The sequence below is a fragment of the Phyllostomus hastatus genome, unplaced genomic scaffold (genome assembly GCF_019186645.2).
Source record: "Phyllostomus hastatus isolate PE091 unplaced genomic scaffold, TTU_PhHast_1.1 phas_scaffold_55, whole genome shotgun sequence".
Taxonomy (NCBI): domain Eukaryota; kingdom Metazoa; phylum Chordata; class Mammalia; order Chiroptera; family Phyllostomidae; genus Phyllostomus; species Phyllostomus hastatus.
In genome coordinates this window covers 3,347,522-3,372,454 of record NW_025334035.1, presented here as the reverse complement: position 1 = coordinate 3,372,454, position 24,933 = coordinate 3,347,522, and the positions used below count along the sequence as shown (strand labels likewise).

Genomic DNA, 24,933 nt, shown 5'->3' with positions numbered 1-24,933 from the left:
ACTCGTCTCTGGGTCCTCCCACAGGGGCCTGAACACCTGCCCCGGCCCACCCCCTCCGCCTCCATCTCAGCTCCAACAGCCTCAGAGGCCACTTTGGCTCAAGGATGCTACTGAATTATGAAGACCTGAAGTGCTCGGACAATAAGAATGAAGCGGAGTTTAGAAAAGATAAGAAGACATCCTGGCCGGAGTGGCTCAGTTGGTTGCAGTGTCATCCGTAACTGAAAGGTCACCAGTTCAATTCCCAGTCAGAACACGCACCCAGGTTGGGGGCTCGATCCACTGGGGCGCAAGCAGGAGGCAGGTGTTTCTCACATCGATGTGTCTCTCCCTCTCACCCTTCCCCTCTGTCTCGAATGAGAATAAAATAAACCTTTAAAAGGAAAAAAAAAGAGCCTTGACGGGTGTGGCTCGGTTGGTTGGAGTGTGTCCTTCCGCAAAGTGAAAGGCCAACAGTTGACTCCTGGTCAGGGCACATGCGTAGGTTGCAGGTTTGGTCCCTGGTTGGGAGCGTTCGAGAGGCAACTGTTCGATGTTTCTCTCTCACATCAATGTTCCTCTCCCTCTTTCCCTCCCTCCCTCCCCCTCTCTCTAAAAATAAAATCTTTTGAAAAAAGAAAGAAAAGATAAGACAAGCAGAAGATCCCAGAAACAAGCCCATCCCTAAAAGTTGTCAGGGCCTCAGCCAGTTCCTCTTGAGCCCAACACCCCTCACTCCCTCCTTTGGCTCAGACCTGTCCCTTGAGGAGCCTGGGGGCACATGTGAGGATATCCCCAGCACACAGTGCACACCCCACTCCCATCAGGACTGCTCCCCACAGCTGCCTTACGGGGGCTCGGGTATGCACACCAGCAGCACCGTCAGCCTGAGAAAACAGACCCTGGGAGTTGAATCACACAGTCACTTGAAACAGGCTCAGGGTATTTGGGGCAGGTGACCCAGGCTTCCAGGTATTGTGGCCCAGAAGGACAGGCATAGCCCAGTTTGAGCATGCCATGCCCCCTGGCCCTGCAGATTTCTCCATCCGTGGGAAGTGATGGAACTAGAGCAGGGCCAGCCAGGGCCCCCTAAAGTGTGAAGTCCAGGTCCTGCTCTAAAACACGATGTCTCTCCCTATATGCATGAAGGGTTCCTTGTGTCGGGTCTCCACTGGGCTGCAACTCTGGGGTCCTCATTTTGCTCCTTCTCCTGAAACTTTGGCTGCTGTTGATATTGAAAGTCAAACTTTCAGGATTCAAAAAACCTTTCTCCACAACCAGGCTCTTGCAATCCAGAATCACCTTGCTCTTTAAAACGTTGCTTCTGTTTCAAGTTTTGAAAATGCATTCAGAAATCCAGTGGAATCTTTGTCTGGCTTTCTGTGCACACCTGCCCCCAACTCAGGGCAGAGACTAGAGAGAGCAGACACTGTGCCTGAGCGGTGGGCAGGGCGGTGGCTGCACCAAGGTTTGAGGCGGGGACCGCATCTACTGCAGACGTGATTATGGCATGCTTTCCACGTAATATCATCCTTCACTCTTAGATTTTCTAACTGCATAAAGTATTTTTCATTTAAAAACAAATGACATGAAAACTATCTAATTAGAAATTTTCGCCAACTTGCACAAGGTCAGCACATTTGGAATGAGTGAGTCAAGTTGACACTGTAATTGTCACCCCTTTCCCCTGCCACCACAGCAAAGACAAAATCAAACAATTCTGCCTGGTCGGGGTGTCACAGTGTCACAGGCACCACAAAGGGGAGGCTGTCCCAGCTCTGAAAAGTCGGAATGCTTCGGGTGGGTTAGGTTAGACGAGGGGGTGCCGTTGGCGACAGGTTCTGCACATTAAGAGCAGCAATATCCAGAAAGCGGGGCAGAGACAGGGACTGGGAGGACGCCATGGCTCATCCGGCACATCCACAAGCCTGCAAATTGAACAAAAACTGTTATTTAAAAGCTACCTTTTCACAAATTAAAGCAGCCACTGGCACCCTGAATTTTCTGCTGTCTAGAAAGAATAGTTTTTAAAAGACTGTTCCTTAGTTGTAGGGAACCCCTTGTGCTGGCCCTCCTCTGCAGGCAAACCACTTGTTATTCAAAGTTACACCTACCTGCTTCTGTAAAAGGACTTTTGTTCACAGGAGATAAAACTGCTCTTGGGCAATCATATAAAGTTTCCCATGCTGCTTCTGGAAGCCAAGAGTCTTAGGTAAGGAGGGGATGAGCCAGAGGAAGGGATGGTGCGACACTTATTTCTTCACACTAGTCTGGACGCCTCTTAGAGTCGTATGAGTCCTATATTAGAAGGACTTTTTGGTTACGAAACCACAGAAGATCTCTGGCTTTGGGTAGAGCAAAGAGACCCCTCCTTCTCACACAGACTGTTATGGGTTGAACTGTGTCCTCTAAAAAGATATGTTGAAGTCCTTACCCCCAGTACTTGCGGGTGTGACCTTCTTTAGAAATAGGGTGGTTAGAGATGTAATTAGTTGAGGTCCTCAGAGAAGGGTGCGCCTTTATTCTCTCCCATGTGACTGGGGTCCACATAAGAAGAGCAGAGACACAGACAGACACACAGGGGAGAAGGCCATGTGACCATGGAGGCAGACTGAAACATGGCTTGTAAACCAAGGAATGCCAAGGATTGCCCCCAAACTCTTGGAAACTGGAGAGACGCAAGGAGGGATTCTCCCCTAGAGGTTTCAGAGGGAGCATAGCCTCTTCATTTCAGACTTCTAGCTTCCAGAACTGTGAGATGATACACTTGTGTCATTTTTGTGGAATGTTGTTAAGGCAGCCCTAGAAAACCAACAGGCGACGCAAGGGCCAAGAAGCGGCTGAAGCCCTGAGACAGACTGGAAAGGGGAGCTGGAACCCTGGGGGTCTCTTTCCCTCCCTCACCATCTACTTTATGCTTCTTTGTCACGGCAGACCGTCACCCTGGGCTCTTTGGCCAACACTCTCCATGGTCACTTCTAACCCCTTCCTAGCAGGTCTGGGACAGTGACCAGTCCCTTCCCCTCTTTATTACCAAGGGCTGAATTATGATTGGTTTAGATCTATTAGGGAACCCTCGCTCTCTTTTATTGGTATTGGTTTAGGGAAAGACATGGGACTCAATTTTTTTAGGAAAAACCAATGACACTTGAGGATCTGGAAATTTACTGGGGCTTCTGTGAAAGATTTTCTTCCCTGATGAAAAAAGAAAGATATGAAAGAGGAACCCTGCTTGTTGCCTTCTTGCTGAGGCTGTTTCCTTGTTGAGGACATGATGTTTTGAGAGGTAGCAGCTGTCTCGTGTCTGTAAAGGAAAATCCAAGAGTACAGTCAATTTAACTGCTGTGACAGCATGAATGTATTGTGACCTGTTGGGGGAATGCAGAGAGCTGGGTGTTTAGAGGATCCAGTACTGACTTAATACTATGCACAAGTGCTGTGCTCTGCACCTCCTGCCTCTCATCTGGAATGAAAATATATACTGTTCTTAGAGTTCATCTACTTGTGGTTTGGGAAGAAAAGAAGGACAAGAATCTGAATTGGAGAGTTTAGGTGCAAATTTCTGAATTGGCCTGTTGTAGGTGGTAGCGGCTATGCCTGTGTATAGATAGGATAGTGTGAATCATAGGCTAGAAAAAAAAGACAAATGCCTCTATTCGTGCCTGCAGAATTATTAGGATTTGAAATGTCAGAGTGAGTCATAGCTGATCATGTTTTATAAGTGAAAAAGCAATTCCATTGTGTATTATTATTCAGTTGGTCACGATGATTTCAGGGGTACAGGGAGGGATGAAACAGTCTATGGCCATTTAACAGAATGGTTTTACAATGAGAAAAGAAAGCCATTAAATAAATCAGAATCAGCAGTGCACACTTTTCCAGATTCCATCAGCTTTCCACTGGTTGATTTGTATTCCTCGAGAATAAGGGGCAAGACACTATCCTATCTATACACTATAGCCACTACCACCTGCAATAGGCCAATTCAGAAATTTACACCTAAACTCTCCAGTCTCATACCTTGACTGTGGTAAACTGTAACTAGGAATAGAGTGATTCTGTCCTAGAAGATCATAAGGAACAGAATGCTTATTATAAACTAGGCTGCCTTAGACATCTATAAGAAATTGTATAGATGGCAGTTGCAAAAAACACTTAAAAATGATTGTTCCCTTCTGTCAGCAAAACTATTTGTTGAGCTATGCTCTGCCAAAGTCCTCATTGGGTCCTGTGGATCCAGCAGGTGGACATCAGTGAATGGGAAGTAACCTCAGTTGCATTACTCTTCTCTGCCATCTGACCACTCACATTAATCCTGAGACCTTTACTAGTTCACTGACCACCGATCAGAGCCAGTCCTGAGATGGATGTACATCTGTACTTTTCAGCATAAGGGATTGGGACTAATTGCCTCTTGTTTTTGCTGTTCTCCTTGCACTACTGCTCTTCAGGCTTTTCCTGGATTCTCAGGGTATCCTTCCTTAAAGGCGAGATCTTTCACACTCATGAAAGTCAAGGAGGAGCTGAGTCACATGTCCTTTGAGAATTATCCTACTTCCCTGCCTGGCCCTGGAAGCTGCTTCTATCAACATTGTAGTGTCCAAACAGTGCATTTTGTAGAATTCCAATAATGCAGGCAGTTAATCAAACTCTTGATCCTCTGTTTGGAATCTGAGAGGACTCAACCCAGCTACTGAACCCCTCCAAGTGGAAGTCACCCACCTTGTCAACTTCCACACTGGTGTTCTGAGACACTGTTACCATGCACGGCCCACCAGCCCCAGGAACACTGCTCAGTGGACCAGCTCAGGGCTCCGCCTCACTGTTATGGGTAAAATGGTGGTGGCAGCTGTGGGCACTCCACATTGGAAAGCTCTACAGCTCTTTTGATAGTTTCTTTTTTCGTATTCATTGTTCAAACTCTCTTCTACTTACTAGATACATTTATCTTGTATTTTCACAGTAACTCCAACATCTAAACACACAGCTGTATTTTGCTTTTGTTATTCTAATGACTCTCATTTCTGATATCTTGTTTTGTTCTGTGGTTTGTGGGTTTTTTGTTTGTTTGTTTGTTTGTTTGTTTTTTACCATAGGCTCTTTGTTTTTGGAATCTTGTCTTCCAAAATTCTTTCTGGTCTTGTGTGGGCTATTCTTATAGAGAGGATTTGTTTGCTTCTGCTAGGTGCCTGCGATCCTTCTGACTTGGGACTGCTTTAAATAAATCCCTCAGCTGGACATTTCTTGGACCTCAGACGGCTGTGTGTTTGTGCCCTGATCCTGCCTGAGGGCAAGCTGCAGTCATGAATTTTATGGGAGTCTTTTCTTCTCTAGAAGGTCAGCTTCCTTCTTGTCTTTTTTTATGGTCCTTCTGGAGGCTGCTATCATGTAACTCCACACCTCATGTGGGCCCAAGCCTTCCTCACTCACCACCCACTCCAGCGTTCAATTTGAAGCCCTAAATTGTTCTACTCAGCACTTCAGGTGGCTCCCTGCTTCAGCCCTGGCTTGCATCTTTGGATTCATGCCTCAGCTGTAAGAATCTTACTTTCTGTTTCCCTAGCTAAACTACTATTTAAAAGAAAAAAAATTAACCAAGTACTTTTAGGCATTTTGTAGTGGGAGTCTAGCTGCACTATTGCCAGAAAAAAATAAGATAAAGCTACTGTTTTACATTTATGTATCATTTATAGTCACCTTCCAAATTTTCTTATTAAGTCTGATAACATTTCTTTGTACTAGAGCCTCTTCCGTTTTCTAAAGGTGTTCAGTCTTACAATGTGCACTTTCATTTTTGAACTTGCTGGAACCACTGGGTATATTGCTGGGCAATGACGGTGATAATCCCTTTTTAATGAAATCAATGGGATGATTTTCTCTTTAGAATATTTGCCTTTTTTGAGAAAGGGCCTTTATAAAATTTAAGGAGTCTCCTTGTATTTACATTTTACTTAGAGTTTTAAATTTTTTTTTATTTTTATTTATTTATTTATTTTAAAGATTTTATTTATTTATTTTTAGAGAGGGAAGGAAGGGGGGGAGAGAGAGAGAGAGAGAGAGAAACATCAATGTGCGGTTGCTGGGGGTCATGGCCTGCAACCCAGGCATGTACCCTGGCTGGGAATCGAACCTGCAACACTTTGGTTCACAGCCCTCGCTCAATCCACTGAGCTACGCCAGCCAGGGCAGAGCTTTTAAATTAGAAAACAGCTGCTGAGGTATACCAGTGCCTGCTCAGAATTTGTCCGTGTGAAGCGCCAGTGCACGTGCAGCCACACAGCACCTGCTCAAGCTTCGCTCACTTCCCCTGCAGTGGACCGGAGCTGAGGATACAGAGCCAGAGCGGGCTCTGGAGACATGGTTTTCACACTGGACTCAAATGATAAAGAGCCCTATGCTCCCGGCTGAGGAGTCTGGAGTTTGTCCTGAGGGCAGTGGGAAGCCTTTGTGAATAGGTCAGAATTGAATTTTGAAAAAACATCACTCTGTTGCAGTAAACAGAAAGGATGGCTGGGACCGGCTGGAGTCAGGGAGACCACGCAGAATGAGCGTGGTCATCTAGACTAGAGGGAGGAGAGAAACACATATTTACTTGTTTATTTCTGCTATATTGATGCGCACCTCATCCCGGACATTATGTCAGGTCCTTTACACAGAGTGTAGGTGTTTCTTCCTGCTTCTTGTGTATGTGTGTGGTTGAAGAAAGAGAAGTTTGTGGTAAAAATTAGAGGGAACAAATCACATTAATAGTAATAAACAAAAGATCCCTACCAGGGTCTCAGAAATGGACCCCTCCAGAGCAATCTTTGGTTTTCTGGCCTCTCCAGGTCCCTTCAGGCATCAATGTGGAGTTCAGCCAACACGTTTGGCTTCCTATGCAGCACTGATTCTTTTTCCTGCTTCCTTATTCACCCAAACAGTGTTTAGGAATCCACCCTACTCTATACAGCTGCGTGCTTCAGGTGAGTGTGTCTCCAGCCCCGTCCCAGAGGTAGGGCCTGATGAGAGTCAGTCAGTCATGGTGGTCCCATCCCCCTGGTCGGTGGCTGCCTTAACTGTGTACATGGGCTATAAATCTGGCCGGGGATGATGGACTGCCTGCAGGGGGCTGTAGGCAAAGATTTCCTTACTGCTAAGGGGGGCACTCTGGAAGAGATATACTCATTCTCTTCTGCACATTGTTATACTTGGATGCAGTATCTGAAACTGCTGTAGCCATGTTGCAGCCTTAAGAAGAAAAAAGCTAAAACTGAGGCAGCAGACTGAAACATAGGAAGAACCTGATTCCTCAATAACGTTCCCAAGCCACGATTAGCTAGCCTTGGGTATTCCTGCCTCCAGTTTTAGTGATACATGAGATAATATGCTTTGTTATTGTTCAGGCCAAGTTGAGTTGGACTCTTGTTACTTGCTGCTAGAAACTTCATAACTAATAAAGATGGTTTATTTATTTACAGCATACACTGCTTATGCTCTCCAGAAGGGCCTGTGACTTGCTGCCAACACAATCTTCCTTTCCTTCTGTGCTGATATTACCAGAAACTGCCATCCACTGAGCTTCCTGGGCACTCTTACTTGTCATCACCATCCTCAATACTAAAAGGTATCATGGGAAGCTAAACCCACAACTGGAGACAAAAACAAAGGTGAAAGCGAAAGAGACCCTCAGATACCAGAGGGGTAACAGGCAGAGTCAAGGAGGTATATGTATGATGTAGGGTGGGGGTGGTGAGCAGAACCAAATGCTGTTCAAGGGTACAGGAAGTCAGTGCCAAAATGGGTACTTAGATTTGGGGTGAGTTAAAGACAGCTTCCTTAATAACACCCAACTGGAAACTCCATGGGTTAGCCCAGGTAGAAGCACAAAAACTGGGCAGCAAGCCTCTGGTCTGTGTCTTCCCTTCTCCTTGGGGCCCTTTCGCCCTGTCTCCATGCTGAAGGCCCAACTGTGCACGGGTCCTCTCATGGCTGTGACCTAAAGCCGCACACACCACTCCTTAGCTTCACTAGCCTGGATGAACTGGGATGGGACTTTCTTAAACACTTATGCAGATACACAGGGATCAAAGCTCCCAAATGTTAAGAAGTTATACTGATAATAACATGGTGCTATCTTCATCAGTATCATATTCATCATTTTTTCTTCAGGAGTAGGAGCTGTTTTATCATCACCTGTTTTATGAGCAAGGGAACCATCACACAGATAGGTTGAGTTATTGGTTTTAGGCCATTAAGGCTGATAAGGTAGCAAAGCCAGAATTCACACCCAAGCGGTCTGGTTCAGGGTCAATGTTCCTACCATTATGTGATATTACCCCCTCAGTCCTGAGTGTATTAAAACACACTCACTTTCACACTAAATATATTTTTGCTGTTATGACTTTGGGAAGCATTTTGTTTTTTTCAGTTGTCTACAATGAACTCAATTGACTCTATGATTGGCTCTGATTTCCCGGCATTCATCATGAATGTTTAGGAAATTCTGAGAAGTGTCTAAGCTGTCAGACTCGAAGTGCCCTTTAAACCAGATCAGTCTCACTGGAAGGCTCCTGGGTGTGAATCAAGAAAGGGAGCTATGACCAGAGCTTGAGACAGAGACAGATAAAGCCTGGAAAACCCTTTGTCTAAATGGGATAAACAAATAAGGAGGCAGGTTGCCCACAATTTAAACTGCTTTGAAAGTAAGGTAGAGACAGGGAGAAGGCTTTGCAAAGAAAACGGCATTGAAGTGTAGGCAGGGGCAGAAGAGATTCGAGGCAGACAAGAGGAACTCCTTCAGAAGACAGGGCACTGAAAGGAGAAGACCCACGTTGTGCAGGGACAAGAAGAGGTTTGTGTGGTGTGAGCAGCAGCAGCCATGGCCTCTTCAGTTCACAGACCCTCCCAGTGGCCTCAGGACTTTCCCCGGACACAGTCAGTCCCCACCTGAATCCTTCCAGTGTCCACACAGGAAGTTCTTCCTTGAGGAAAGAGAAGAGACCTTAACACCTCCACCTAATACGTGTTAGATCTCCAGAATGTCTCATTTATATCCCTACACCTGCAGGAAAACCTGTCTCCTCCCTCCTTGTTTTTTGATCCTGGTTAATAATATTCAGCTGGGAAGCAGATTTTGGCCACCCAGGGCCACTGAAGCCCTGGGGCAGACCTGTGGATGGTCAACAGAGTCCTCTAAGAGGTTGAGTCCCTTTAAATCATATATGAGGTCCCAGGCTGGGCTAGAAAGACAGACAATGTGCCCAGAGAATTCAGAGGTAGCTAAAAGGTTGGGTACTGCTGAGGGGAAATGACAGACATCATCCCTTGCCCCTTCTGGTTTGAATCCCACTCTCAGATCAAGTCATGAGGAGCACAGGGAACTGAAGAAGAGATTGGACTGCAGTAGAGACGAAGGGGTGACTACCTGTGCCCAGAAAATGGGAGGAAATGAAATGGAAGGGAAACTCCATTTGTAGAGTGCCTGCCATGTCCCTGTAGCTGAGCTGGTCCTTCCCCACCCTGATTTCACTGAAGTCTCAACAACAGACTAGATGCCTAGAAAATGGCATTAAGATTCAAGAACTACGCTTTTAATTAATTCACCATGTCCAAGTTGCTTTAGCAGGATGCATGCACACCGCTGTCTGAATTCAAATGCCATTCCCATCCTGACAACCTGTTTTTAGTGGACATTTAGGGCTGCCTTGCACCTGAGATTCTTTCTTTCTTTGAGACACTTTTGTTATTATTATTATATTTATTTCACTTTACTGAGTTGTGATTGACATGTTGCACATTATTCTGATGGGGGACAGAACCCATCCTACCTGTAGATGCTGAAAACACCAGGTGCTTGGTCTCCTGGTGTCCCTACCAACTAGGATGAGAGCACATGACCAAGGTTCAGGTGGTCAGGATGCTGACCCTGGACTTGGATCCAGAGCGAGTGGTAAGAAACCCCTTTCTAGGCCCAATGAATGCAGAGGGCCAGCAGCGACATCTAGTGTCTGATGGTGACAGCAGCATCGTTGGCAACACATTCAGCCCTGTGGCGGTCTGTTCCTGCCAAACCTAGTTCTGTAGCCTTCTTGAAAATTCTGAGAGGTACCCAGTATTTCCTGTAATCAATCAGTTCTCTCCTTAAATGATCACTTGGACAGAGTGCCTATGGCTTACAAATAAGAACTTTGACACAGATATTGGCCAAAGTCCAGAACCAGAAAATGCCAGATAAGACACATTTGGATATTTAGACACACAGGCCAGGCTCAAAGAACTTAAGCTAGGCACTCCCCTGACTGTCCTGATCCCTTGTCCTGGGGACTGTGCTGTCCAGAGAGATGCGGGAGCCAGAAGCTCCATATCTTCAGCACTTACAAGGGGCTAGGGAGGTGGGGGTGGGTGACAGGGGGAAGGAATGGAGACTGAATGGGAAGAGGCACCAGAGACAGACTTGGTAGAGGGAGTAAGAGAGAAACAATGTGGGGTAGGACTCCCATCCCACCCCAGGTCTGGGACCCAGTCTAGCTCTAGCCTCAGCTGTCTCATCTGTGCCAACCTCAACCTGACCGTGGCCTCTCCCAGCCCCAAACTCTGCAGCCTCCTCACCCATCTCAGTTCCAACACAAGGTTCAGGAGACCCAGCTCACATGCAGCCATCCAAGCAGACTTGTTCCCTGCACACACTGAGCCCCACTGTCCTTAGTGGGTGCCTGTACCTTCTCGCTTCATTGCCCACCCGCATTTCAGAGCATCTCAACAAATGTGCTCCCCGGGCCCCAAAACACAAACCCTGACCTTGTGATCTCATCCCCTTCCTGGGTTAACTTTTTCTTCCACTTTTCCAGACTCTGAGTCTGGGCTTTGAGGTCTATGCCAACTCCCCATGGCAGGGTCTCCAGGCGAGCTGGCGAAGGAGAGGATTCTGGTGAGGGGGCGGCAGTGACAGGCAGCTCCGTTAGGCACTTAGAAGCCGAAGATCAGCTGGGCCACATGCCAGAAGTTTCATGTTTTTGTACACTTCAAATAGAGCCATGCCTCCTCTGGGTGATGCCATCCATCCTTGCCTGTCCCCTTCCCTCCCTCTACAAAGGGAGTTCCCCATGGATGTACCCAATGAATGGCCAGGCTCAGTTCAGGGCTTCCCCAAGGTTGCAGATCCCTGAGCCCCCCAGAACCTCCCACAGTGGTTCCCATGAGAAAACACCAGAGCAGTCTGAGTTCACAAACACAGACACATTCCCAGATCCTGTGGTCCCCAAAGCAAATTAAGTGCAGAGCTTGCCCTCTCTTTTGACCTCTAAAGACCCGACCTGGTTCAGTATCTGCTTCTGGAGCTTTCTCCATGGGGGCAAGCATTACCCGTTTGGTCTATCAGCAGCCCCTTCTTGTGACATTGCCACATCCTTTGGAACAGCAGGCTCTGAATCCACTCACTCAATGAGTCCCTTATTCAGTGTTTCTCTCATTCAGTCATTTGTCACTCACATTTGGCACCTTAGAATATGAAAGATCCAGAATCAACAATACAAGTTTCCACCTCCAGAGCAATGTGGGGTAAGGGAAAGAAGACAAAAATGGATGATTGTACCACAGACTGAGAAGTTCTCTGATGAGGGTTGGTTAGAAAGAGGGGGAGGCATCTAATGTAGATTGGGAGTTGGTGGTCAGGCAACTACATCAGTGAAGAAGACTTGGGGGAAAATCTTATTCTTTTAAAGGATTTATTTATTTATTTTTAGTGAGAGGGGAAGGGAAGGAGAAAGAGAGGGAGAGAAACATCAATGTGTGGTTGCTTCTCACGGGCCCCCACCTGGGGACCTGGCTTACAACCCAGGCATGTGCCCTGACTGGAAATTGAACTGATGACCCTTTGGTTTGCAGGCCCGCACTCAATCCACTGAGCTACACCAGCCAGGGCTGGGGAAATTCTTATCTAGCCACATAAAGCATTATTTTACTATGAAAAAACAAGTAGCACAGTCCTGACCAGTGTGGTTCAGTTGGTTGGGCATCGTCCTGCAAAGCGAAAGGTCACTGGTTCAGCTGCCAGTCAGTACATGTGCCTGAGTTGTGGGTTCAATTCCCAATCAGAGTGTGTAGGAGAGGCAACCAATCAACATTTCTCTCTCACATCAATGATTCTCTCCCTCTCTTACTTCCTCCCTCCCCCCTTTAAAATCTTTAAAAAAAGATTTTATTTATTTATTTTAGAGAGAGAAGAGAGGGAGAAAGAGAAAGAGAGAGAGAGAGAAACATCAATGTGTGGTTGCTGGGGGTCATGGCCTGCAACCCAGGCATGTACCCTGACTGGGAATTGAACCTGCGACACTTTGGTTTGCAGCCCGAGCTCAATCCACTGAGCTATGCCAGCCAGGGTGAATAAATAAAATCTTTTAAGAAAAAATATGTATCACAGATTATGAAGTAGTATGCAAAATTCCACATAAGTTTTTGACATAGAACAAGATATTTCAGAGAAATTTCCTACACATAAAAGGTGTATCACCTCAGACTGAACTGCCCCCCTGACTGTGATTTGAGGCCTCTTTCCTCTGTGTTCAACTTCCAATACTGGTGAATATTAGTGAGTGCTATGTGAGTGGAAATTTTTGAGAAGCACCAGTCTCTGGGGAAACATCTAAATTTCTTAACCTGGTCTTCAAGACCTTCCATGATGGGACCCTCTGCCCCGGAAGCTTCACTCTACATCATTTCACACGCTCTCTGTTTTCCATACAACAGCTAGGCACAGCTCCCCTAGCTATAAACAACACGCCAAGCTGGTTCATGCCTTTGTGACTTTTCCACAAGCTGCTCCCTTTGCCTGGAATGTCTTTGCCCACACAACCATCTTGCAAACTCCTACTCATCCTTCAAGACCCAGCTTGAAGGGCTTCTCTTCTGTGAAGCCATCCCAGCAGGCCTTAGCAGAATAAGTCAGTTCCTGCCATGCACCACTTTATGGTGTCTGTGTCCCTCTCCTTGTGTGGAGATTTCTGTATTTCACTTTTTTTCCTAATTTGACTATGAGAACTTGAAGGGAAGAGATTGTATCATTCACCTTTGTACCCCTAGCCCTAAGCATTGCATTTGGCATGGTAGGTATTTATAAATATTTTCTATGAAGGAGCAAATGAACAAAACTTACTTTGACTCCTGTTTTCTCTTTTATTTTTAGAGGCAAGATAGGGAGACCGGCATTTTCTTGGAAAATGTTAAGAAAACCACTCACCATATAGAAAAGAAATAACCATTTAACCCTTTTTTGTAGCATTCACATCTTATAACTGGTGTAGTTCTACTGAGAACTCACCAGAACAATGAAGTCCTTTGACCTTGAGGCACCTAAATACAGTCGGATGACAAAGGCGAAGTGGTGCTGAAGGGTCTAGTCAGGTTCCTCCAAGTCACAATAGTAGCAATGGGGATTGACACATGTCATGTTCCAGGTTCCATTCGAGGTCCCTTATTAATATATGTATATGCAGTGACTCATTTAATCCTCACATAGACTCTATCATGCAGCTACTATTGTAATCTCCATTTTAGAGATGAGGAAACTGAGGCACAGAGTCACTTACAATAATACAGCTAAGTGGAAGTCTAGCTTGGGACTCCATTCTCCCACCCTCAGTGCTATATTAGCTCCATGAACAAACCTTGAAAGGTGCTGAAGATAGCTTCAGAGAATTCCCAGACCCAGAGGGCCCAGTCTTCTCTTTGATTGCCTTGCATGTTCACTTCACCACGGAGAGGGAGAGTTTTGTTTCAGTTGACTACATTCAGTTTGGAACAGAATCTTCACCACCCATCTCAGAAAGTGGGTTCCCTGCGCAACCAGGATCTGCTGGTTCCACCTCCCAGGCACCTTTCACAACAGGAACCCAGGCTAGGAAAACCAGTGAGACCACTTTTCTAGGGTGTATTTGGCAGGACCTTCAACCTACCCAGGATAAGCAGAAGGCATGATGTATGCAAAAATTCAGGAGTGAGAAAAAGACAGGCATGTCCATGGAGACGGTGAGACACTGGTGGACGGAAGGGTGTGTGAGAGAGGGGAGGGAAAAGGAATGGAAAAGGATTCTGGGTCCATGTTTGGTTGCAAAAGTCCTTATACCCAAAGTAGAGAAATTTGATTCTTTTTCTCCTATAAAGAGTGGAGAGCCATCAAAGGTCATGCTGTATTTGTATTCGTTAGGTTTACAGTTTCTCACTATTTAAGAAGCTGTCAGTTTGGTTTTTTTTTTCTTTAGTTGCAGGTACTTCTCAACAATTAGGAAATACTGCCATCATGTGGCTTCTGGTGATACATGCTCCACACTGTAATTTGCCAAATTTTCTGATATTGTTTAATAATGAAACCAAAGAACACATTTCTTGATCCAAATAGCTGAAGTAAAGCAATGGTGACCTTAATTCTAATGTAAAAAGGATACTTAAAAAAAAAAGAAGTTATTTATTTTCAGAGAGCGGAGAAAGGAGGGAGAAAGAGAGGGAAAGAAACATTGATGTATGGGAGAAACATCAATTACTTGCCTCTCACACCCCCCGAACTGGGGACCTAGCCTGCAACCCAGCTATGTACCCCAACCGGGAATTCAACTGGCGACCTTTCTGTTCCCAGGCCAGAGCTCAATCCACTGAGTCACACCAGCTAGGGCAAAAGGATACTTTTACTAAAAAGTTTTGCACAGCAAAGGAAACCATCAACAAAATAAAAAGACAAACCATGGAATGGAAGAACCTATTCCCAATGATACATCTGATAAAGGGTTAATGTTCAAAATTTATGAAGAACACATACAACTTAACACACACACACACACACACACACAAAACCCAGACAGTCCAATTAAAAAATGGGCAGAGAACCTGAATAAACATTTCTCCAATGAGGAATTACAGATGGTCAATAGACATATGCAAAGATGCTCAACATCAACAATCATCAGAGAAATGCAAATTAAAAGCACAATGAGCTATCACTTCACACCTGTCAGAATGGCTACCATCAATAAATCACAAATAAATTTTGGCAAGGGTATGGAGAAAAGGGACCCTTGTGCACTGCTGGTGGTAATGCAGATTGGTGCAGCCAATGAAAAACAGCATGGAGTTTCCTCAAAAAAATAAAAATGGAACTGCCTTTTGACCCAGCAATCCCACTTCTGGGTATATATACAAAGAAACAAACAAAAAAAACTAATCTGAAAGAATATAAACATCCCTATGTTCACAGCAGCACTATTTATAATAGACAAGATCTGGAAATTGCCCAAGTGCCCATCAATAGATGAGTAGATAAAAAAAAAGCTGTGGTATATTTACACAATGGGATACTGCTCACCATCAAAAAGAAGGAAATCTTATCTTTTGCAAGAACATAGATGGTCCTGGAGATTATTATGCTGAGTGAAATAAGCCAGGCAGAGAAAGACAAATACTATGTGATCTCATTCATATGTGGAATCTAATGAACAAAATAAACTGATGAACAAAATAGAAACAGAAGCATGGACACATGGACAGACTGCCAGCTGTCCCAGGACAGGGGGTTGGAAGGTCGGAGGAAAGAAGGTGAAGGGATTAAGCACCGTCCCCCCCAATATATATATGTCACACATAGACAGAGACAACAGTGCGGTGACAGCCAGAGGGAAAGAGGAGTGGCGGTAGGTGGAGATAGGCCATGGGGGGATGAATGGGGACAAAGAGAGGCTTTGCTGTGGGTGATGGGTGCACAATGTTGAACTGTACACTTGAAACCTGGGTGGTTTTCTGAATCAATGTCACACCAATAAATTCAATTTTAAAAAAGCTGTGGTACATATATATAATGGCATTTACTTGATCATAGAAAAAAATGAAATCATACCATGAATGACAGCATAGATGGACCTAAAGGGCATTATGCTAAATGAAATAAGTCAATCAGAGAAAGACAAATATCATATGATTTCACTTATATGTGAAATATAAAGAACAATATAACAAAAAACAAAACAAAACAAAACGCAAACAGAGAGCAGACTGACGGTTGCCAGAGGGGAGGGGGTTGGGGGACTGGGTGGAGGAGGTGAAGGGGTTGAGAAGTACAGATTGGTACTTACAGAGTAGCCACAGGGATGTAAAGTACAGCATAGGGAATGTATTCAATAATATCGTACTGTGTGTGGTATCAAGGGGGTACTGAAAGTATCATCAACAACAATTGGTGAAGTGCAATATATGATTGTTTAACCACTAAGCTATACACCTGAAACTAATACAAAATAATATTGAATGTAAAAATACATTTTGATTAAAGAAAATCTATACATTGCTTAAAATTGCCCAAAGTACATTAAAGTTAATCTAACTTAAAAAATGTAAAAGGATACTTTTAATAAAGTGTTTCAAGAAATAAATACCTGGGTTCAATTCTTAGATTTCTTACTTTGTTTTTAATATTCTAATCTCTAAATCTCTAGTGATTCTGATTGCAAAGGTCCTTTCTGTCCTTCCAGTGCCTCCTATCTTAGAATCATAAATTCTCTGGCCCTGAAAAGACTGCCATTTCCAAGCCATTTTGGCATCAAACTCTCTCCAGGCCATGTCCCTCCACTATGGCAGATTCTAGCTCAGTCCTAGGTCCATTCTCCTTGTATGGTCTCACAGTTGGACAGACCCAAAATTCAAATATGTATTTCCAACCACCTTTTAGCTGAGTGGTTTTGGGCAAGTCACCTAACCTCTGGAAGTTTCAATTTCTTCATCTAAAAAATGAGGGTGACATTGTCTTCACAGGGATATTGTGAGGGTGAAGAGATGACATGTGTGAAAGTGCCAGGCACATCACGCCTCCTCAGAATAAGGGAGTCCCTCTTCCTTCCCCTAAGTCCCTGAGGACACATCATTGTTGAGCACACAACAAGAACTCAGGGGAGGTCTGTGATTAGAGAATCAAGATTTACCCCTGGTCCTCCAGCAACATTTTCTGAAAACAAAACTACTCATCACCTCGGCCCTTGCGGGGAACCACCGGGTTCAGCGCATTGCTACCGACCTCGGACTTGCGGGGGATTGCGATCCACCTATCTCCTCCACGAGCGAGCGGCAGGCAGCAGGGGCGTGGCTGTGGGCAGGCGCCTTTGGCATTCATTCCTCGCCCATCCCGTGGGGGGGGGGGGGGGTGCTGGCGTGCCTGCGTTTGTGTGCCTGTGTATATAATTTAATCCCTGTGGGATTTAGTGTCTGGTCTCACCCTCGGCTGGGCTGATTGGCTGTCTCAGCTAGCCCCCGCCCTCCCCACCACAGCGTCCCAGGTGGCTCAGGCCCCCGCGGTGATCTCTGTTTACCGAGAAAGCCTGCCCAAGTGGGGCTCCATCTCTGCACTCTCTCCCCTCTGAGGTTCCCGCCCACCTAGGAAGCGGAGAGAAACCAGGCTGAGCCATTCCTCGCCCTCTTCCTCATTGACTGGAGAGGTCAGGTAAGGGGTGTGGGGGGAGAGGGGGAGTTCCAAGCCAGGGGTATCCCCATCACCCCGTCCCGGTACCTTGCAGGTAACTCAGGTAGCTCGCACCCACCCAGGAATTCCATGCCTAGGCCCAGCTCCGGCTCCCTCAGCCCCCGCCCTATCATGCTCGGGGTGACATGCCCTCTTCCTGGGAAAGCAGCCAGAGGCTGGATCTCAGGTCCCTGGAGGAGGCACAGACATGGAGACTTCACTCACAGGTGTTCCTTTCTCTCTCAGATGGCGATGGCCCCTCCGCCCATCGGAACCCCAGACGGGGGCTGGGGCTGGGTGGTGGCAGCTGCAGCCTTCACGGTGAACGGGCTCTCCTATGGGCTGTTACGTTCCCTGGGCCTTGCCCTTCCTGATCTCGCGGAGTACTTTGACCGAACCTCTCAGGACACAGCGTGGATCAGCGCCCTGGCTCTAGCCGTGCAGCAGGCAGCCAGTGAGGAACCCCCACCCCGAGGTGGGGGGCGGGAACCAGGGTGGAGGGGCCCTGAGTTTAGTGGTGGGGGAAACACCTGATTACCAGATAACCTGAGAAAGGACGATGGGCATCACCAAGTTCTAGAAGAGTGTGTTGAGGCTGAAAGGAGGAGCTATTAGGCTGGGGAAGACGTTTTTTTTTGGTCCAGGCAAACAGCCAATGAGAAGTGTTGGAGTAAATCGGGGAGGCAGGGGCGTGTCTTTTATTGACCCCACCTCCTTCTAGGCCCAGTGGGCAGCGCCCTGAGCACCCGCTGGGGAGCGCGCCCAGTGGTGATGGTTGGGGGCATCCTCACCTCGCTTGGTTTCGTCTTTTCGGCTTTCGCTGGCAGTCTGCTGCACCTCTACCTTGGCCTGGGCGTCCTCGTTGGTGAGGGGAGAGGATGCTTCGGTCCTAAAGGGGTGATGGGAGCTTCTTGTGGGTGGGGGGCCTCCTCTGAGGAGCAGGTCTGGGATTTCTGGGCCGGGCTTTCCAGTCCCTGTCCTCACCCGGTCTTATCCATTCGAAGGCTCCGGCTGGGCCTTGGTGTTCGCCCCTGCCCTCGGAACCGTCTCGCGTTACTTCTCCCGCCGTCGAGTCTTGGCCGTGGGTCTGGCACTCACGGGCAACGGAGCCTCTTCACTGCTCCTGGCACCTGTCTTGCAGCTCCTCCTGGATACTTTCGGCTGGCGGGGCGCCTTGCTCCTCCTTGGCGCCATTACCCTCCACCTCACCCCCTGTGGTGCCCTGCTGCGACCCCTGGAACTCCCTGGCGACCCCCCAGCCCCACCCCGCGGGCCCCTAGCTGCCCTGGGCCTGGATCTCTTTGCACACCGAGCCTTCTTAGTTTTTGCTCTGGGCACTGCCCTGATTGCCGGCGGTTACTTCGTCCCCTACGTGCATTTGGCTCCTCATGCTTTGGACCGGGGCCTGGGAGGGTATAGGGCCGCACTGGTGGTGGCGGTGGCTGCAGTGGCGGACGCAGGCGCCCGGCTAGTCTGCGGATGGTTGGCAGACCAGGGCTGGGTGCCCCTCCCGCGACTGCTGGCGGTGTTTGGGGCTCTGACAGGGTTGGGGCTGCTGGCTGTGGGGCTGGTGCCAGTGGTGGGGAGTGAAGAGGGTTGGGGGGGCTCCCTGCTAGCTGTGGCTGGGGCCTACGGGCTGAGCTCTGGCTGCTACGCCACGCTGGTTTTCGGAGTGCTCCCGGGGCTAGTGGGCATCGGAGGTGTTGTACAGGCCACAGGGCTGGTGATGATGCTGATGAGCCTCGGTGGGCTTCTGGGCCCTCCACTGTCAGGTAAGGGCCTGAGCCAACAGATCCACCAACCACCATCCCCCCTGCCCTTGGGGTTCGAGGCATCTAAATTCCTATCCTCTTCCTCTCAGGCTTCCTAAGGGATGAGACCGGAGATTTCACCGCCTCCTTCCTCGTGTGCGGCTCTCTGGTCTTCTCTGGCAGCTTCATCTACATGGGGCTGCCTGGGACTGTGCCCTCCTGCAGTCCAGCCTCCCCTCCAGCCACCCCTCCCCCTGAAAGGGGGGAGTTGCTCCCCATTCCTCAAGTTGCCCTGCTCTCCTCAGGGGCCCCTCACTCCACACAGGAAGCCACTTGTTGACCATTTTCTTTTGGTGTAAGCCCCTCCCCCAATAAAAAAAATTTTCAGTTTTCCTGCAAGCTCCTATTGTTAGCCAATTGAAGACACTGAAAACTTTGTACTTAAGATATTCAAGACTGATTGAAAGAAACAGGATCCCACTAAGCCCTGGGAGATGGGGAGGGTATCTGTCTGTCGAACCAGTCCATTTCTCTTTGCCCAAGTTGTTGCCACTGTAACAGGAATCTTTCAGAAGTTGTCTGCCTGTCAGCTTCAATTTGTTTGGGGGAGAGGGAGGCTCAGAGTGCTATCTGCCTCGTCCTTACTTCCTTTACTCAAACTCTTCCCTGTATCTCAATCTCCTTCTACTGGCCAGAGGTAAATACAAGAATCCCAGATCCAGACTTAAGCTCTCTCAGCTTCAGCTTCCCTACCAAACTACCCCTCCCACCCCCCTACCCCCGCACACACACCATGTCCCCACCATTCTCTTAATTTATTTTCTAAGTCACAGGGGAGAGTCACAAAGGAAGGAGGTCAGTGGGCAAATGGAAGGAACTGTGGTCCAGAGAGCAGAAACCAGGGTTAAAACGCTCTGAGTCACCGGAGCTCCTGGACACCTCCCCTCCACCACCCAGCCATGATCATGTCCAAGCATATGGGCTCCAGCTCTTTCTGAGGTTCTCTTCATTATTCAGTCTTCAGATTCAGTTTTATTTCAAAGGGGCATCCCCCTTTCCAAAACATCTGTCTTCAGAGAAGAAACTTAGCAGGTAACCCTAAAGATCACTTGTAAAACATAGTAAGTTTGGCTTTTGATTTTCACAGTTGATTCACAGCTCAGTGGAGCAGGCTGAACTCCTGGATCCTGCAGAAAAGGTGGGAGCACAGCAGAGATAGGAGTCCTCAACTAAATACGGAGGGTTGGCACACACATCGCAGGAGCCCCAGGCCTGCTGTGGTGGAAAATAGACCAAGATGCTTAAGGCACTGTGGTTCTGTGGGTACCAACATGGGGCAGGAGGAGAAGACCTGGAGCTGCCAATCTCTGACTGTCTGGTTCTAACAGCCAGCCTCTTTTTGGAGTTCAGTCCTCTCCCAGCCCTTCCTTGGGCAGGGGGACTTTGGCATCCAGTGCCACTGTGACAAGGTTCTGGGGCTTGGAGGTACGAGCTGAGAAGCAGAAGAAGTGGGGCAGAGTGATGAGAACTCCACTCCCTGCAAGAAGGAAGGCCCCAGCCACCACAAAAGAAGCTGTGTAGTTGCCTGTCACATCCCGGAGGTAGCCTACGTCCAAGACAGAAAAAGAATACACATGAGTGATTTATTTCCTGGGACTGAGGACTCAGACATATTTTTTGGTGGAGGGAAGATAATCCTTAACCCATCATCTTGGAAGAGTTAGAACTCCCAAAATAGGAATGGGTGAGCTTGAGAACTCTGGTTTCCGAAGGGCTTCAAATGGTAATTTCAGTCACCTTCCTGCCTTCAGAAAGGACCTCCAAATCAGACAGTGGGGATTTGTGGATCCACAGCAAGTCAGGCACATCTGTGCCTTTCCTTCTGGCACCTGTGGCCCTCCCACCTATACCTTCAGTTAATAGTTAAGAAAAAATGTTAAGGTCTGAAGGTTCTGGCGTGTGGAGACTGGAGAACTTTGACCGCATGGCTGAGACACCTGAATTTGGGCCAAATGGGCCAAGGGAAGGGGCATACAGTGACATATTATGTCTGGCCAGGTCCAGCCAAGTTCTCTGAAAACCCAAGCTGCAGGTATCCTGCCAAAGATTCCATATAGCTCATTTTAGTCTTTCCACAGCCCCAGTTTCTTTGACCCATGGACCCACTTCAGGGCTGCTATGATTGGCTATACAGGCCATGTAGTATACCATATCAGAGGACAGTATTTACATCCACTATAAGGTGAATAGTCCCCTCCCCAAATGGTAAGACATGGCATCCCTGGGCCACCTGGAAACCTCATTCTCCCCTTACCTGACAGAGGAGCCCCCAGCAGTCCCCCGATGCTTTCTACCATCTGCACCAGTCCCAGGCCACAGTATATCCTTCCAGTCCCCACCAGTTCAGGCAGCATGGAGAAGGCCACTGGGGTCAGGGCCCCTGATGTAAAGCCATAGGCCACGGCCAGAGCCACCAGGGCTGTGGGAGCCCGAGCCACAGGGAAAAGGGCCAATGACAACCCAGTCAGGGTGGTCCAGAGCATCAGGAGTCGTGCCACAGGCCCTGGGACAGCATCCCCTAGCCACCCAGAAACCACACGTCCCACAAAGTCAGAAATAGCAACCACTGAGAGTAGGAAGGCAGCAGGCAGTGGATCCCAGTCCAGGTCCTGGACATGGGCCACCAGGTGCACATAGGGAATGAAGTAGCCAGTGTTGATCAGGGTGAGGGCAACAGTATAACGGAGGAAGGGGCCATGATGGAGGAGGGAGGCTAGTTGGGCCCCAGGGCCACCCATGGCAGGGTCCTCAGTGAGGGAGAGTGGCCGGAGGAGAGCACCACAGGCCACCAGGTGGAGGGAGAGGGCAGACACCAGCAACAGGGCTCCCCGCCATGCATAGTGGCTGATCAGCCATTGGAAGAGTGGGGCAAAAGCAAAGGAGGAGAGGCCCACGCCTGTTAGTGCCAGTCCCATGGCCAGGGATCGCAGGCGAGAGAAGTAACGTGACAGACAAGCCAGGGTTGGAGTGAAGGTCAAAGCCCAGCCAGAGCCTGTCCAAAAGAAAAAAAAAAAAAAGGAGAAGAAGAAATGGTGGTTGGGGACTCTGAGGAATCTCAGGGCGCCCAGTAATCCCAGCACTGCCCAGCAGCAGAATGTAGCACAGGCCTGGTTACAATCCTAATTTTGATACTTTGTACTTTCTAGTGTTTTGACTTTACTCAATCCCCCAGCCTCAATCTCCTCATCTGCAAAATGGGAGTAATATATTTTATGGTACTGTAGAAGTTTAGAGATAGTGTTTCTTAAAGTAACTAGCACAGAATTTTGGAGTTAACTAGCACAGAATGGTAGACCTGGGCTCTACCATTTCTGGCTGTGTGATTTTCATTTTCCAAGTTCCATAAGCTTCTAAAACCTTGCTTCATGTATAAATCGGATACCTATTTCACTGTCACAATACCTGACACAACTTCACTGTATGTAATTCTTCCTTCTATGCTCCAGTCCCACTAGCCCTGGGCTTGCATATTCTGGACACAGTATCTCTGAATGTCCTAATTGCCCGACCAAGTTTATCCATTTAGTCATTCCTCTTCATTTCCTTCAGGATACAGGTGCTATTCAAAACTTTCTCTCAGCTTCTCCCTAAGCCTTTTAGAAGGATCAGGAGGAAGGTGATAGTCCAGAGGCCAAAAAAGCAGGCATTGAATTTTCCTACCCCTGCTCAGGGTCTCACCTGAAAGCAGTCCAATACTCAGGTACAGATGAGTCAAGGAGGTAGCAAAGGAGGCGAGCAACATGCCCAGCGCTGCCAAGATGCCCCCAGACATCACCACGGGCCTTGGCCCAAACTTCGTGCTCAGGGCACTACCCACTGGGCCTGGGAAAGAGGAAAGAGTTCTGTGAGAAGACCTCAGGCATCCTTCTCCAGCATCTCCCCCACCCCCCTCCTCCCCCTTTACTGTCCCCGTATTCCCCCTCCCTTCAGAGCGTCTTAGGACACCGGACCCAGGCGCAGCACTCACTCCCTAACTGCTGCACCGCGATTCCTATGGAGGCGACCCAGGAGACGCGTGCTGCCTGCTCCTCAAAAGCCTCCACAAACTCCACGAAGAAGATACCGAAGGAGCGGAGTACCCCGAACACCAGTGCCGACTGGAAGAATGCTGAAAGCACCACCATCCACCCCCAGCCCCCGTCGGGGGGCTCGGCCCTACGTGCCATCTGGTGGGTAACAGAGCTGCGGCCACTCAAGAGCCCCAGTGGGAGCAAGGCTCAGGACGCTCCACCTCTGCCCACCAGAGGGAACGCTCCAGGCTGTGTGGGGGCTGGAACGGCGGTAAAGAGGAGGGTACTGACGAGGGCTTGAGAGCTGCCAGAGAGGCTGCGTGAGGCGCCTGCGCCTTTCTCCTAGGCTGGGGGCGGGGTTGGATATTGGTTGCGAGAACCGCTAAGGTTTGCCTGTGCGATTAGCGCCCCGGGGGGCAGGGCTCCCCTGGCCGAGGGCCGAGAATCCAGGCCTGGGAAGGGTGGGCTAAACTTCGGTGGAGGAACCAGGAAGCGGCGCTGGATTTGGGTCCTACCCTTGAGGCGCACCATTTTCCGTATCTGTTTGATCATTACAAGTGTCAGCACCTGGCCCGCCTGGCCAGGGCCAACATCCCTTCCCGGGTCCCTTCCGGGACTCATGAAGAGGGGCAGAGCCAGAAGGCCGGGGCGGGGCTTAGAGCATTATTCCGGACCCGGGCCTGGAGTGGGAGCATGCGTAAAGAGGGAACTTTAGGAGGTCGGTTAGACGCGGCCCCAGGTGACCTAACAAGAGGCTGCTTCTGTTTGCTCTTCACCCAACTAGCCAGTTCGTCCAGATTCCAGCACAGAGATCTGCATGTAAGGAACACATAGGGGTTGGTGGTGGGTAAACTGGTTCAGGAGAGGAAAACATCATTTGCTTAATGAGGAGCCCAGGAGTTGTAAGGCCAGGTGGGGGCTAGTGAAGGGTCTATGAGATGAGATTGAAAGAAAATACTCCAAGCACCTGAGGTCACTAGAATCTAGATGCCTGGATCCCTAAGGGGTTCAAAGGCCAAAGAAAGAAACAAGGGGAATGGGTTATTGGACTGTTCCCAACTAACAGGAAATCTAGAGGTCACATAGACCAAAAAAAACTGGGGAGAGGAAGGATGGGCCCTACCAACATCACCTACCCCTTCCTTCTTCAGTGGGACCGAAACCCTTTCTTCTGTCCCTCTAGTAAAAACCACTTCCTAACCAGTTTATATCACGGTTAGATAGACTAGAGACAAAGAGACAAGCCATGACCACAGGGACAGGGAGCAATCTGTCCCTCCTACCCAGTTCTCCACCTCCTATAGCACTAATGGCTTGTCTTCCTGTTTCTTTATAATTCAAGCTCCCTGGGACCCTGATCTTGAAACTTGGACTCAAGGATTTATCCCGACATGTGAGGGATGGGGAGGGAGAATATGTAATTTAAAAAAGCATACTGACTCTTGTAATTTTATATGTGGGAAATAAATATAGTCATACCCAAATTTTCTTTTTTTTGTAAGTGGAATCAAAATTTTGGGTGGTGGAGGAATAGGCCAATGATGTAGAAAGTGGTGTGACGGTGTAACAGTAGTCAGGAGCGCAGTCTTTAGAATCATAGCTCCAGCCTTGGCTTCATCACTTTTTAACTTGGCCAGGATATTTAATCTTTGTTCATTTCCCTATC

General features: G+C 48.1%; 2 protein-coding genes across 6 annotated transcripts; one reads left to right on the top strand and one right to left on the bottom strand.

The window, feature by feature from the left end:
* Positions 1-17,195: 17,195 nt before the first annotated feature.
* SLC16A11 (solute carrier family 16 member 11) lies at positions 17,196-19,596 on the top strand. 4 transcript variants are annotated; one of them, XM_045824229.1, is made up of 5 exons: positions 17,196-17,423; positions 17,693-17,921; positions 18,168-18,311; positions 18,451-19,218; positions 19,308-19,596. In XM_045824229.1, the coding sequence occupies exons 2-5, from the start codon at positions 17,693-17,695 to the stop codon at positions 19,535-19,537; spliced, it is 1,371 nt and encodes a 456-aa protein (XP_045680185.1). In that variant the 5' UTR covers positions 17,196-17,423; the 3' UTR covers positions 19,538-19,596. The 4 variants fall into 4 exon arrangements, with proteins under 4 accessions (XP_045680185.1, XP_045680184.1, XP_045680187.1 ...); XM_045824228.1 differs by having other exon boundaries at positions 17,197-17,428; XM_045824230.1 differs by having other exon boundaries at positions 17,199-17,428; positions 17,693-17,900.
* Positions 19,597-19,993: 397 nt separating this feature from the next.
* SLC16A13 (solute carrier family 16 member 13) lies at positions 19,994-23,895 on the bottom strand. 2 transcript variants are annotated; one of them, XM_045824288.1, is made up of 4 exons: positions 23,783-23,895; positions 22,936-23,079; positions 21,512-22,249; positions 19,994-20,803 (listed from the first exon to the last, which is right to left on the bottom strand). In XM_045824288.1, the coding sequence occupies exons 1-4, from the start codon at positions 23,886-23,888 to the stop codon at positions 20,604-20,606; spliced, it is 1,188 nt and encodes a 395-aa protein (XP_045680244.1). In that variant the 5' UTR covers positions 23,889-23,895; the 3' UTR covers positions 19,994-20,603. The 2 variants fall into 2 exon arrangements, with proteins under 2 accessions (XP_045680244.1, XP_045680243.1); XM_045824287.1 differs by lacking the exon at positions 23,783-23,895 and adding an exon at positions 23,225-23,699.
* Positions 23,896-24,933: the final 1,038 nt, after the last annotated feature.

Excerpts from the sequence above, each read along its gene's own strand:
- SLC16A11 (XM_045824229.1), top strand. The coding sequence starts at position 17,693 with ATGGCGATGGCCCCTCCGCCCATCGGAACCCCAGACGGGGGCTGGGGC. Across the intron at positions 17,922-18,167 it reads TGAGGAACCCCCACCCCGAG|GCCCAGTGGGCAGCGCCCTG; the intron begins GTGGGGGGCGGG and ends ACCTCCTTCTAG. Across the intron at positions 18,312-18,450 it reads TGGCCTGGGCGTCCTCGTTG|GCTCCGGCTGGGCCTTGGTG; the intron begins GTGAGGGGAGAG and ends ATCCATTCGAAG.
- SLC16A13 (XM_045824287.1), bottom strand. The coding sequence starts at position 23,423 with ATGGCACGTAGGGCCGAGCCCCCCGACGGGGGCTGGGGGTGGATGGTG. Across the intron at positions 23,080-23,224 it reads CGCGGTGCAGCAGTTAGGGA|GCCCAGTGGGTAGTGCCCTG; the intron begins GTGAGTGCTGCG and ends CCTCTTTCCCAG. Across the intron at positions 20,804-21,511 it reads GCTGGGGGCTCCTCTGTCAG|GCTACCTCCGGGATGTGACA; the intron begins GTAAGGGGAGAA and ends TCTTGGACGTAG.